Here is a 13,907-nt window from a genome sequence, read left to right on the forward strand (position 1 = left end):
AGTCATCTTCCAGCCAATGTCGTCTACGTCGAGATAATTCAAACTACATGTACCTCCTTGGCACACCATTCACCCCCAACGATGCGGCGCTGCGAGACAGAAAGAAATATTCAAATCACCTATACCTATGACATATGTGCTTTCACCGGTGTTTTTTTTATATCAAGCCCCCTTACACCCACACCACCTCCTCCTTTTTTTATCTTTGCATGCCACGACGTATCTTCAGCTTTTAAAGGACTATGTGTAATGCAGACATGTCCTCTCTCGGCCTGTTATATCCAGCAGAAGGGAGGGGGTGAGCTAAAAGTGGCTGCGTGGTTAGGTTACTGGTATTGCTGGAGGAACAAAAACATGCTGTCTTCTCTCTCGTTATGTACATGCTAGCTTGGTGGCAGCTGAGATTCCTTGCGGATTGCGGATTTGGCATCTCCACGTAAGACAGCTGCCACTTCTGGTGGTCTCGTCACCCCCAGAAAGCTTGTCAGAAAAGTAAGCAGGTTGAGCCGATTACTTGCGAGGTTCTACCCTGTGTCGTACCTCGGGTACTCTAACCCTCCGATGACTTTTGATTTCTGGACGAGCTGATAGTTTAGGGAGCAAAAGAACGCCGTAAGTGGTACTTTCGCAAGGCCAAATGGTACAATACGTTGATGGCTTGCCTCGTATGGAGCTGACCTGGAGGAGCCTCGTGGTCATGTCCACAAACCGCTGCCAAGAGGTTCTACGAAACGAGACAGCGGAGTAGGACATGGGCTGCCGTCTATCATTGGATGGTTGCCTCCCTGCTATGCATATCCCGGACAAGAAGGGCCGCGAGAGCTTTACTGGACTGGAGAAACGAGTTTTCAGCCAATACTACGAGAAGATGGCGTAAAGAATAGCCCCTTGCAGCTGCTCTGCGTTTTTTAGTTCTACAGTAGACTATCTGCCTGGGCAAAGGAGTTGCAGAGATCAGTGCAGTAGCCTAACTGTCTACCCCATGTCTTGTCGAGCTTCCCTGCAGCAAGCTGCCATCAAAGACAGGTTTTGGTCTAAAAGCCGCTGTACTCAAGGAATGCATTCGTACATGTCTCCTTTTAGCTTCCATGGAACCAAAAATACAACAGCCTTCATCTATTAAGCTTCCCTTTTCACATCCGTCCTTCTCCCTGCTTCGACTTTGTGGACTAACACCACCCTCCAAGGGCAAGTTTCCATTCCACACCACTACTGTACAGAACCCGGTGTCGATCTTGACGTATGAATGCGCAAGGGTGTCTGTTTCTTTTGCATGAATAGCTAAGACACCGGATGGGGAAAAAAACAAGAAATGGAGATTTGGGAATCGGGATCTGGGATTCGCTACCGCAGGGCAGCATCGTCTGACAGCTTGGGAGATACATCATGCATATGCATAACCAGACTGCGCGTTTTTCTCTTTCTTCTTCTATTGGACAACGTAATTGTATAAGAGCATCTCTTGCGCTAGATCGTATTTCTAACCAAAGCTGCATTCACTAAAGGGTCTCATGCTCAATTGCTCCGCTCGAGACACCATAAAAAAAGTCCCCATTAAGTTAATCAAACGTATCATATAACATCATATCGTGCCCTCGTCGCAGCTTTTGTTCCGAGGAGCCATCAAAAGAATTTCTGTTGGGAGCCACAACACACCTTTCCCTACTCTTTGTTCTTTTATAGAGGCAGATAGCACTTTGTCTCTCCCAACAACCCGTCCATGCTCAAGGCTTGGCCGTGTTTGCCGATGCTGCTGCCGCTGCTGCCGCCGCTGCCGCCGTCACTGTTGAAGCCGTCTTGGACTTCCTCCTTGCAGGCTGGTACACGTCGTTGAAGTTCATGGCAACTCCCAAAAATCTCATGTCGACGTCTGGCTGATATGCCAAGTCTCCCAATAAGATCTGTAACCTGGTGCGGAATGAGGTCCCGAGCTGTCGTAGACGTTCCTGCAGGGCAGGAAATTCGGACGGTACGTCATCAGAAGATGCAAGGCCTCCATCGTCGTCACGGCGTGTTATGTTTCTCAGCTCGGCTTCCTGTCGCCGAGTATACTCTGCGCTGGTCCACGAATATAGCCCGACGATAGTGTCGCGATAATGTAGCATGAACCGGAGAATCTCGCTCAGCTGATCGAGATATGTCGTCCTTTCCTTGTTATCAGAAGGGTGATGTCGGAGTTTCGGCCCGAGAAGGCCTTTATGGGTAATGTCCTCGAGGTATCGTCTGTGTGCTTCGATAACGTCGTCCAGTGTGCAATCCTCCTTTCGAATTCGCTTTTGCAGCTCGCCCCATGAAGATTCAATGACCTCAAAAAGGATATAATACTGCAGCTGTCCCACAAAGTGTATCATTTCGGCGAGTACACCTCGTGTTGACTTCCACGTCTGGACTACGGCGGGTATAGGGCTCTGCAACACTCTTCTGGATCCCGTCATACACTCCCGCCATGTCGATAAGAGTACAAATTCCACCCGCTTGATTCGCCACAGAAAATTGAAGACTTTGAGGTACTGTCGGTTACCCCATTCGGTGACGACGACATCTACGGGAGCGTCGATCTTGTATTCCAGAGTGAAGCAATCCCAACCAATGTCGCCATGAGATAACTGAAGCATTCGAGCGTCTAGTCGCCGCAACACTTCTGGAGAGTCATACTGAGCGTTTGAGCCGCGAATTGCATGCTCTAGCTGGGCTGTGAGTGTATGCCGATATTGAGAACCAGAAGGGCGGTCCAAGTTCGCCGCGAGAGATTCCATAAGCAGTGCAATAAAGTCGCCCTGCCCTAACAGGATATAGTCCTTTAAAGCCTGAAGATGAACAAAAAGGCGAAATTTGGTCTCCATCAAGTCCATTAAGCGTTTCATTGTTGTCTTGTACGCCTCGTCAATCCATACTTCAACTGTTGCGGTATCGCCATATCTTAGTTCTTTTGAAGCAGCTTTGGAGTAATCTTCCACCCATAATGAATCGCTGCAGCTGTGACGGATAAAGTTTAACGATTTTCCAATAAGGAATATCTTTTGAGCAAACTCTTGTGAAATGATGCTGGGAACCATGTCCTGGGCTATCTCGTATTTGTCTTCCCAAACATTGCCCTTGATTCGTAGAGTATCCTCGTTGTCGGTTTGCTCTCTAACGAAGAATTCGAGAGATGGGTCCGACAGCTCTCCGTCATAGATCCAGTGGCGAAGAATGCCATACCAAGGCCGGGTGAAGCTACCCAGCAGCCGTTCTGCGAACGCGGCAACAACGGGGTCTCCATTGGAAGAAGCAAAATTATGTATCAACGTAATAATCTGACCGCCCTTTTTGTTTTCCGACTCTTCAGCAATCAGGGACAAGAGCCTCAGTCCCATTGTTGCCTCTCGTGTCCACACCACGCATCTCTTCAATGTGACACCGGTATTTCCAATACCCCCTCTGGGCGCATTCTCATCCAAAAGAGATAAAGCTTTCCGAATCTGGCCCTCCAAAGTCGCAACTAATGTTAAATATGAGCGTAGTTCGTTGCTAATCGCCGATCGCAAGCTCTGAGCCAAAAGACCGTTGGCAGGGGTTTGACAGAAAGAATCCAGGCGTCGATAAAGCAGCGAGGGCTCGGCAAGGGTGTGTAAAATAGAAACTAGCGGTAGAGGAAGTGAAGGGGGAAGCTTCAAGATATCCTCTCTCATAAAAGGGAGAGTTGTGGAGGAAACACCTTGAAGTGTGAATGGAAGGTCTCGAAGGATGGCCGTTTCTGATGGTTCGATTTCCGCATAGTTGCTAGATAGCAGAGCTGACTTTACCGACACATCTCTTCTCACCAGCTCTGTCTGCTGCAGATGCTGCTGCTGCTGCTGCTGCCGTTCTTCTGCGATGCGCCTCTGATCTTTCGATGGTGGTAGCTTGTGTGGTAGCTCTTCGTGTATCGGAGACTCTCCCATTGGGTCATCTTCTATTCTTGTAAGAGGGATTGATTTTGAGCGAGCCCTAGCACGCTTCTTAACTGCATCCCGGGCAACAGCCTCACGATAGTTCGAAGAAGAAGGCTGGATTATGCTGAGCGGCGGAGGTGGCGCTCTCGGGTCAGGGGAGTCGGCCAGAGCATATAGGAGGTATAAGATTGCCCATTTCGACTTGAGGACGGGGACTGCCAGCAGCCTTGAATAGAGATCGGAAAATCTGAGCGCATGGGAAGGATTACTCTGGATGAGCTTTCGTTTGATTGAATCGGCTGCCCGATCGACGTCCGACAAGACGTCAGGATCGGGCGGGCTACAAGAAGTCGTCATTAGTAAGGCCATAGTTCTCGATCACATACTCCACGTCAGGTGCGCAGAAGCCATATTTACCTGTTTATTATGGCTCTGACAAGCTCATGGCTCAAGTTATACCGGGCTTGCCAGGAGTCTTGGCCTTCGTTTGGGCCTCTGGCGGGGACGATTTGGGTTATCAGGTTGTCAAGGGCATTGGCGACGCGATCTGGTGCCATGGCTGCATTGTTGTGACCAGCAGTAATTCGGATGAAGCAGCTAAAGATGGAGAGGAGAAAAAGAAGATATCAGCAGAGAGCTGCCCTAGCGACAAAGAAATACCTGTAACTGTTTCTTTATGCAAAGTCTCAGGCCGCAAGAAAAGCTGCTGAAGACGCGCAGGGGACGCGATGGCTTTGGAGTGGGATGTAACAGTGGATTTTCCGGCGGGGAGGTATCTGCAACCTTCTGCTCCGGTGTGCTTGGGTGTAGTCAGCGGGTACCCAGTACTCCTTCAGCCGCCCTACGGTAGCGCATCCCTCTGAATCCGTCACTCTATCGGCAAAAGTTAAGACTTCACCTAACCATTAACCCTTTCCCACCACGCCAACGGAACAAGGACGCAGCAGTTTGCCATCGAATTTGCGGCCTCACAATGCGGTTTTCATCAAGATAATTCCACGGCAGCGATCGCATAGCATCCCTGAGCCCATTTATCGACCCATGATTGTTCCCTCGCGTCGCGCGCCGCTCCATCGCTGCACGCGACAACTGTAGTTGACTTTCCGCGATCCACGATGCCCGACATTGACCCCGCGGCCTTGAGCCGCCCGTCTGTCAGCGTTTCGACGCCTGTTCTATCGACAAAGACGCTCACAGTGAGCGCACCGGGCTCTACGAAGGCTGTCAAGACTAGCCAGATAATACCATCTCGAATTGATCTTGAGCCGCTGTATACGGCCCTGAAAGCCGCCATCAGCTCTGAGCAATGGCTCATATATAAAGAATCCACAACTGAGTTTCTAACTGGTACGGATAAGGTTTTCCCAGATTTTCTCATTCCATTTTCCTTTGCGACCCACGAATGCATTTTGATTTTGACATTTTGTGATGTATTTTATATGTATATAAATCCAACTATATTGCTTTATGCTTATCATTCAATCGAGCAGGGCGACTCAACCAGTCCGAATACTCCAGCCGAATCGATCCAATATTAGCATCACCAACAGGAGAGAAAGACCACCTGCACAACCAACTTATCGCTGCGATCTATGGCAATGTCACTCGGGAGATGCCCGATATTGGCCTTGCGCCATGGGTTAGTGCCAATGACAAACCTACGACGACTACGGGCAGTAAACCTGTGTCGGGTGACGCAGCGGAGCGGAGGTTAAAGGGAGAGGTGATGCAACTACCCGCACGGGATCGACGACGCATTAAGGAACTTACACAAAACGAGGTTCGCTGCTATTTTCTCTTCAGGTGCATTTCCCAAGTATTGACCAATTGCCTCTACTATAGTATGACCCCCTCGAGAGCTTGGCAAATATGTTTACGGAGACGCACCGAAAACCGCCTGTGACTGCCGATGTTCCACCAAGTGCGGCCGGCGGCATCAACAACATGAGTTAGTGGCTTGCCTCAAGGTTTCTCTTATTCACGCTTGGATGTTATATCTAACCCCCGTTCTAGACTTTGACCTAGAGATTCGAAAGCGATATACACAGCCACTTGCTGTCGAGTCCGGCGAATTTCCTGATATGAGCCTGATAGCTGGAAGAATGCTGCCTTTTTGTTACGAGGCTGGCCTTGTCAATGGGCATGTTTCAGAGGCGTCGACTCTTATGTCTGTTGCTACAGAGACATTCATCAAGGAGATCTTGACGCAGATCTTTAGTCGCACTCAAAGCAATGGCCCGGGCGAATCGGGCAGCGCAGGCTATGGAATAGGTACCACATGGGTTCAAACACATAAATACAGGCGGCAACTTCACCGCGAAGAAGACGCGGCTCAGAGGGGAGAGATAAGCCGAGATAAGTCAGGCTTGCTGCCCATCGAGTCCAAGGTAGCCAGCGAAAGAGGCCCGCTAGGCATAGCGGATATGCGAATCGCCTTGGAGATGGCAGACTCTGGAATATCCCAATTCCCTATTATTTCGGCACAGATCTTGTACGGTTACCGGGAAGGCGAGCTCGAAAACTGGAACGACTATACCTGGGCTGATGGCGAAGCCCCCGCGGCGCAAGTTGAGGAGATTCTGGCAAATGGCAACGCAGAACTCACCAATGGCACTCTGCCAGACGCAATGGATATCGACAATGAAGTATGGTGGGAGGGAGCCGAAAAAATAGACATGGATATGATAGACAGTGCCTTGGATTCCTGTCTCGCCGTCGGATCATGAGGGGGTGTCACAACGTTCCCGCTCACTAGCTGCCGTTCTGGAACAAACAAACGAACAATCAACATTGACGGCTATGCCGAGTAGAATATTCCACCCAAAGCGCTATAGAGGGAAGGGTTTCAGGGTAAGCTTGCTTTGGATAGATTAAGTGGCTGACAGGGCACCTATCATTATGGGAAAGCCGGGATTTTGACAGGGCACCCACATCGGATAGAGTGGATGGATCGCTGTTGTGTCAGCAAGGGTTCAGCCTTGGGCGCCTAGCATCAATTGGCTGCTGCTATACACGTATGGCTCTGACCAACCCTGGATATATTTGCCTTTTGTTTTTCGTTTTCTTTTCTTGTCCATCCTCTTTTTTTCCTCCGTTTTTTTTTGGTGTTGTGCAATACTGTGTTTGATATGGATAGGATATCAAACGGCGTTGCCGGGCCGCGATGATATTCACTACAGCGTTGATAATTTTTGATTTCATTTGTTTGAAGGGGCAGGGAGGTCTTAATGGTTTCACTTCTTGGGCTTCTATGAATTGTATTTGTATAGGACGATACCCTAGTTGAAGGGGCAAAAGCAAAGCACCATGAGGCAGATGAGGTCGAACGGTATGTACATACAGGTGGATGGATGCACCGCAAGGAGCAGGAGGGCTTGATTGCACGTATACTCCAGCAGCACGTCTTATTGGCTGCCGGAGCAAGCGTCTGACCTGAGATAATATCATTGATAAATACCAAAATAGCAGATAGTAGTAACACCAAAAGAAAAATTAGAGAAGAAAAACGATGAGCCAACGGCATCCAAGACTCTGATGTGCACGCGCAGTAAGCACCGTATGGAGCCCCTGATAATTGAGTCGATTCCGGCCTCGCCTTGGGACAGCACGCTACCTCTGAGATACTATTGGACTACCAGATCAAGACAATTCTGCAGCACTGGCAAGTACCTGTCCAGGTTTGTAAACCTGAATTACTCCTGACTCTGGCTTGATGGCCACTTGCAATAATGTCGCCACCGAGTAGCCACGACGTCACAAAACGGCCGGCAGATGGCGGTACTTGGATACTCAGCGCATGCATGCAGGGTCGCCAGCTGGATCCGGAAACAGCCAAAATAAGGCGGGATGGTGGCCAGGGGAAACAAATCATGGGAACCAACAGCTTCTCGTGAATGCTACCTTACAAGGTATGCAACAGCAGCAAGCAGCAATAAAACAATTCGCAAGAGTCATGGCATGATTGATTGTTTGGCTGGCTTCCTCTTTTAATATTTGATCACTTCAGGTCATCTCCGAAAGGAACAACCACCACAGCTGGCCCTCTAGTGCGCCACTTACAAGGCATTCATCTTAGCCCGCGCTGCACGGTACGGCGTACTCCGTGCCAACGGCGTGAATACGGTACGAAACTCGGGGCTTTCGTCTCCTGTATTGGCAATTGCGTAGGTAGGTGCTTTGGGGTGAGAATCAGGGCCTGTCTACACGTGCTTTGCTACAACAAGGAGTAGCTTGAGGATGCTGATGCACGCCCAAGTTCTGCGTATAGCAAAAGATTAAGTGCTTATCTTGGTCAGACGCGTGCACGCTGCTGAGGGATTATCACCGCTAGTCACCGTCACCTCAAGTATTATTTCTCTAGACTTTGCTGAAAAAAGAAAAAAAGAGGCCCAGCCTGGTCCCTTTCCGGCTCCCAGAAGCTCTGCATCCTAGACCATCTGTCCACCAAACGGCCCAGGCGCGTATAAGGATCCGAAATTAGAAGAAGCAATAGCACCACTGCCACGAGATGAGAGCCCATGCAAGTACGGGGTACTACGGTGCTTGCTAGTCATGTTACCGTCTGGACAAGGGTGCTTGAGTAAGTCTGGTAAGACCCTTTGGAGATTGGGGGTCTGGAATGGGTGTGGAATTGGGAAAAAAGAGAAAGAAAAAAAAAAGTCACCTTATGTTCAGCGATGGTGTGTGTGTGGATGGGGGAGATTTAACAGAATTTGGGATGGAATTCGTTGTTTTGGCGGTTGTGTTTGATTCATGCACGCGGGTGACACACGGCAGAAAAAGGGGCTGATGTGAAGTTCATGTGTGTTCCTTCCATTGTTCGATGGAGTCGGTGCTAGCGGTCTGCTGCTCTGCACGCACAATGTACAGCATCTGTACCTGCAGCAGTACCAGTCAAGCACCTGCTAGGCATGCCGACCGCTACAGTACAGGTGGCGAACGAACCGCTAGAACAGCCCTTCTGCAGAAGCACCTAAAGGCACAGCAGCTGCACAGAAGCCAAAGAAGCCCTGACGGAACCGCCACGGCGAAGCGTGGAAGGGGTGGAGATGAGGGGGCTGGGGCCCTCTGGTGGCCCGTGCGACGCTTCTAGAAAGCTTCCGCAGGGCCCTTGCCTCTGCTGGCTCTCGCGGCCACGCCAACCACAGGCCGCCCTCCCTTCTGGCTGCCTTCCAACCCCACTCGCTGCATTCGCTGCCTTTGCTGCTCATTTCGACGTGCTGCTCTACAGAAAGCTTGGGTCGTGCTCCCGCCCGCTAGCAAAGCTGCTGTGGTGCTATTGCTGCTAGTTTGCCTCTGGGCTGAGGAGCTTCTGGACGGTGGCCACTGCGTTTTGTGCTGTCCAAGCCAAGGTTCTTTTGCCAGCCCTCCCGCCGCCGCCGCTGCTGCTTGTGTGCTGCTGCTGTTTCGATCTGCGCTGCGTGCTGTTTCTGCCCAGTCACTGTTGCTTACCCACTCCAGCACCTGCCGATTGCCCAAGGCAAGGCTCTTCGCCCGGTTTTCGTGCCTTAGGACCAAAGCTCCAGAGCTTCCAATCAACGCAAAAAGCCTCTTCCCATCCTGTCGTTGCCCTTTCATCACCACTTCCCGCATCCTCAATCGACTGCATCCATCCGCCGACCAGCATCGCCAGCCACCGCGCGCATCATTGATCCGGGCCCGGCCCACAAACCTCTTTTTTGAGTCGCCATCTATCTATCCTGCCTTCTTCCCCACGCCGTCTTCCGCTGCCCTTCTAGGCTCGGCCCCTCTTCTCCTTTCGTTAACCCAGCATCCCGTCCTTGTCGATCCAAGGCAAACGCTCTGGGCTCGTCGCACGACCCCTCCTCTGCCCGTTCAGTGCCCTCGTCCCCTTCGCCGCTCTTCTCTTCATCTCCTCATCTAATCTCGTCCTGCTGCCGCAGCCTTGTCCCTACTCGCCTGACCTCTGAACCACTTGCGCCCCGCGCCGCCACTACTTGCGACCGAAAGAGAACGACATTCGATCTCGCTGCTGTTGCTGCTGGTAAGTTTCAACGAGTTTCATCGTGTTTGCCTTCCCGTGCGCCCTCCTTTCCAGCCCACGGCATCTTTGTTTCGATGACCGCTGCTTGGGATAACCCCCGTCCTCGGCTGCAGTGGTAGCGTGCTGGTGACGTTTCTTTTTGGCCGCCACCCTTCTGTGCTTCGAGAATAGCTTCCCACAGAGCAGAAACGCTGCCGGCTGGCGCTGCCGCTGTCACTTTTTGTCTCCGTCTGTGTCTCGTTTGCCGCTGGCCTGGCTGCACACCCCCGTCTCAGCAGTCTGGCTTCCTTCTTGTCGTTTTGCTCTTATTTCTCTCATGCCTGCCCAACCTCTGGTCATGCCGCCCGATCGGGTGCTAGCAGAGCCCTTGTCCTTGCGCTGCCTCTAGTCGTTCGCATCTCGGCCTCCCCGGTTCGACGCCGTCAGGCCTGGGGGGCGTGCAAATGGCCACGACCTGCGGCCCTGGTCGACTGGGCCCCTCTGTTTGAATTTCCCGTCCTCTCTTCTGCGATGGCGGGCCACCCGGTTCTGAACCCCGGCCGCCTGGTAGCGTGCTGCTAATTATCGTCGCGCAGCTTTCGCGGATACAAAACGGCTCTACATCCCAGACCCGCTCCCGCGCAAGCTGTAGGTCCAACTCACTCCGGTCTTTACCTTCTTCATTACGCTCCTTCTTCGAGTTGCTTCTTTTCTGCGAGTTTTACGTCATATCTGTTTAATACTAGCCATCACACAAACCCTTTGCAGACATGTCTCTCCCAGAAGCTTACCAACTTGAGATTCAAGCTCTCAACAAGCAGGTTCTGCAAACCTGTCCTTCCGATATCTTGCAGTTCTGCGCCGACTTTTTCAACTCGCGACTAGCGACCGAACGAGCAGCGAGCTTTTCCCTCTTCCGCGACCGAGGCACTCCGTCGCCGAGATTCCCTCCATCGCCCACCAACCCTCACTTTGGCATGATGTCTAGTCAATTCTCGAGCCCCTTTGGGGCCAATGCCAACCCCTTTGGCGGCAGCTCATCAAACCCCAATCCTTTTGGCGGCAGCGCATCACCAATGTCATCCAGCGTGATGCATCGCGTCGTTGAGGAGGACGAGAGCGATAACCACTTGGCTCCCGGTGGCTCCCTGTTTTCAGGAGCTTTTGGGGGCGACGCATCTACCGAGGCTCCACCTACTTTGAGAGCCCCCCCTACCACCGATAGCTACCCGGCCCAGTATAACTTTTCACGTCGGACATCCGTTTCAGCGGAATCCCTGAAGCCAAGCGCCGATAGCTACGACAACTGGTCACCTCCGTTCACCGAGAAGAATCCGGAACAGGTTGAGCGACTCAAATATGCCATTGAGGGAAACTTCCTCTTCAGCCATTTGGACGATGAACAAAGCTCACAGATTCTGGGAGCTCTTGTAGAGAAGCCTATCCCTGCCAGAGGCATCAAGGTAAGAAGAGAAGGAGAAGAGCCTCTAAAAGAATAATTACTTCTTAGTGAACGATCCACTAACAGCGTGACAAATAGGTGATTAGCCAGGGAGATGCTGGTGACTACTTCTACGTTGTTGAGCGGGGCTCATTTGATGTCTACGTCAACGACTGTGGTTTTATTGAACCTGGCCCTGACGGACTGGGCAACAAAGTCGGCACCATCCAAGCTGGCGGCTCATTTGGCGAACTTGCTCTCATGTACAACGCTCCCCGCGCGGCTACCATCATCTCAGCTGAAGGAAGCTGCACGCTATGGGCCTTGGACCGAGTGACATTCCGTCGTATCCTCATGGAGTCGACATTTGCTCGCAGACGGATGTACGAAAACTTCTTGGAAGAAGTACCCATCCTTTCCTCGCTCACTCCCTATGAGCGTTCCAAGATCTCAGATGCCCTCGAGACGCAAAAGTTTGCACCAGGAGACGTCATCATCCACGAAGGCGACCCTGGCCACTCTTTCTATCTGCTTGAGAGCGGAGAGGCAGCCGCATTCAAGGGAGAGGAACAGGTCCTGAGCTACAAGAAGGGTGATTTCTTTGGTGAGCTGGCGCTGCTTAACGATGCCCCTCGAGCCGCTAGTGTCATTGCTACGTCGGACGTCAAGGTAGCAACGCTAGGAAAGAATGCATTCCAACGACTACTGGGCCCTGTCGAAGGCCTCCTGCGAAGGACAAGATATTTAGGCGTCAAGACTGGCGTTGAAGAGATGGATCCCCTGCACACTCAGTAACTGCCGACAGAAGAGCGAGCAGCATCTTGATGTGTATGTTTGTATCGATTCAAGGGGTATGATTTATGCAATGGGCATAAGTTGAAGTGGTGGTGATGACGCTAGCTGTTCAAGACGCAGGATATCATTCTGGACACGAAACAAAAAAGGTATTGAGCATAGATAGGCTCCACAGATCGGTTCTAAGGGAGTGACAGGAGCGGATTGAGGCATTGGTAAAACGGTTGCATTTTGATTTTTTCTTAACATGGCCGATTGCGAAATCGTGCAAACGACTGCTCGCTTTATCGGAAACCCATTGTAATGGGCGCGGCTTACCGGCGTTTCGGGATACTACTTTTGCTTTTATTTTTCTTTATTGTCCTATTACCTCCACCCTCACTTTTTCTTATCCCTTTGAGAGGAAATATGTCTATTTGAACAGACGCCTTGTTTGATACCGTTATCAATGCGACTATTATCTCCTAAGGGCTGACTGGGGGTGAAACACTCATTCTAATACTGCTGTGATTCCCTTTTTCCTCTCTCGCTCTTACTTTCATTATTTGTTACAGGAAAGGAATATAGTGTAATTCATACGAAGATGTCAATGTATTATTTATTTTTATGCTTATAACTAGTCAAGGTGATGTATACGCCAGCAGTGCTCCTGTGTTTATTGTAGTCCCATATATGCCCTGTAATTATGTTTTGATCTTTCTCCACAATATTTGAAGAAGTAGAAAGAATGCAATAGTTGGAAAAAAGATAGAACAGACAAAAAGAAAAGAGAAAAAATAGAACAAAATAATGGTGAATGTTTATTTCCCCTCTTATTGTGTAGGATTTCCAGCAGCATTAGCGTTGTTTCTCAGCTCCTGTCGAATCTGTTCCTTGAGCTCCTGGACGGCGATTTCCGTCTCGAGAACCCTGCCCACGCCGGCGCGCCAGTTCTGCTCCAGTCCCTGCATCTCAGCTTTGACGTCGTTTTGGCGAGCCGCGCGCGCGGCATTGACGAGATCAATGTCGCGTTTGGTGTCGGCCAGGTCGCGCTCGAGGCTGCGTAGCTGGTCCTCGAGATGGTAGTTTGCGAGGAGCCAGGCGTTGCGGCCGTGGGCGTCGAGGAGCTTGAGGTTCTGGGCGCGGGAGGATAGGTAGGAGGAGGAGACGAAGGCGTTTGATAGGGGGTTTCTTAGCGCGTCGATATCTTTTGATGATGATTGAGTGGGGATTTCCTGGGCTTCGTAGCGGGAGAGGTCGAGGACTTGGGAGGGTTGTTTGGAGGCGAGGCGGGTGAATTCGGCGGTGATGGCGGGAGAGAAGGAGGGTTCGCGGTCTTGGTCTTGGTCTTTTGAAGGGGGAGGTGGGGAGAAGGTTTGTTGTTCAGCGGAGATGAGGGCACGCGCAGCGGAGAGGGCTTGGGGGGTTGGTTCGGAGTCGATGTCTGTGGGGGAGGAGGTTAGCTTTTCTGTTTGATTGAAGGTTTTTTGTTTGGAGGACGTACAGGGGAGGGATTCGTGATAGGCTGGGACGGCCATTGTTGCTTATTTGTTTATTGTTTGATGTATTCTTTAGATTTTTGTGACTTTTAGGGAGGTCTGATGTGTTGTTTTGGCTGAATTGGTTGGGTTGTTGGCAATGGTTGTTGTGGATGATGGCAAGGCTGAGGAATTTCGCGATAGCATCTATTTTCTCTTTTTCGAGATTTTGTTTGTATAAGGGCCGGCGCGACGCCAGATGGTAACAGATCTCAAGAAGCGGATGGATGTAAAATTCTCTCGTGCCGTCAATTATT

At 50.9% G+C, this 13,907-nt stretch overlaps 4 protein-coding genes across 4 annotated transcripts, besides 1 other annotated feature; 2 read left to right on the forward strand and 2 right to left on the reverse strand.

The window, feature by feature from the left end:
* Nucleotides 1-1,724: 1,724 nt before the first annotated feature.
* TGAM01_v201067 (hypothetical protein) lies at nt 1,725-4,471 on the reverse strand (the record flags this gene model as incomplete). The annotated part of the gene is made up of 2 exons (XM_018806752.1): nt 1,725-4,254; nt 4,332-4,471. 2 exons carry the CDS (start codon nt 4,469-4,471, stop codon nt 1,725-1,727), a joined length of 2,670 nt encoding a protein of 889 aa, XP_018660045.1.
* A 558-nt stretch (nt 4,472-5,029) lies between these two features.
* Nucleotides 5,030-6,640, forward strand: TGAM01_v201068 (transcriptional coactivator HFI1/ADA1; the record flags this gene model as incomplete). The annotated part of the gene is made up of 4 exons (XM_024548681.1): nt 5,030-5,261; nt 5,405-5,694; nt 5,757-5,862; nt 5,928-6,640. The coding sequence occupies 4 exons, from the start codon at nt 5,030-5,032 to the stop codon at nt 6,638-6,640; spliced, it is 1,341 nt and encodes a 446-aa protein (XP_024406497.1).
* A 1,944-nt stretch (nt 6,641-8,584) lies between these two features.
* Nucleotides 8,585-8,668: a sequence feature (Short protein (TGAM01_v201069, PON29703.1) was converted to a misc_feature.).
* Nucleotides 8,669-10,667: 1,999 nt separating this feature from the next.
* TGAM01_v201070 (cAMP-dependent protein kinase regulatory subunit) lies at nt 10,668-12,133 on the forward strand (the record flags this gene model as incomplete). The annotated part of the gene is made up of 2 exons (XM_018806754.1): nt 10,668-11,360; nt 11,438-12,133. 2 exons carry the CDS (start codon nt 10,668-10,670, stop codon nt 12,131-12,133), a joined length of 1,389 nt encoding a protein of 462 aa, XP_018660047.1.
* Nucleotides 12,134-12,945: 812 nt separating this feature from the next.
* Nucleotides 12,946-13,650, reverse strand: TGAM01_v201071 (breast carcinoma amplified sequence 2; the record flags this gene model as incomplete). The annotated part of the gene is made up of 2 exons (XM_018806755.1): nt 12,946-13,556; nt 13,617-13,650. The coding sequence occupies 2 exons, from the start codon at nt 13,648-13,650 to the stop codon at nt 12,946-12,948; spliced, it is 645 nt and encodes a 214-aa protein (XP_018660048.1).
* Between the last annotated feature and the right edge of the window lie 257 nt (nt 13,651-13,907).

This window comes from Trichoderma gamsii (assembly GCF_001481775.2).
Source record: "Trichoderma gamsii strain T6085 chromosome Unknown Scaffold_3.2, whole genome shotgun sequence".
In the NCBI taxonomy this organism is placed as follows: Eukaryota; Fungi; Ascomycota; class Sordariomycetes; order Hypocreales; family Hypocreaceae; genus Trichoderma; species Trichoderma gamsii.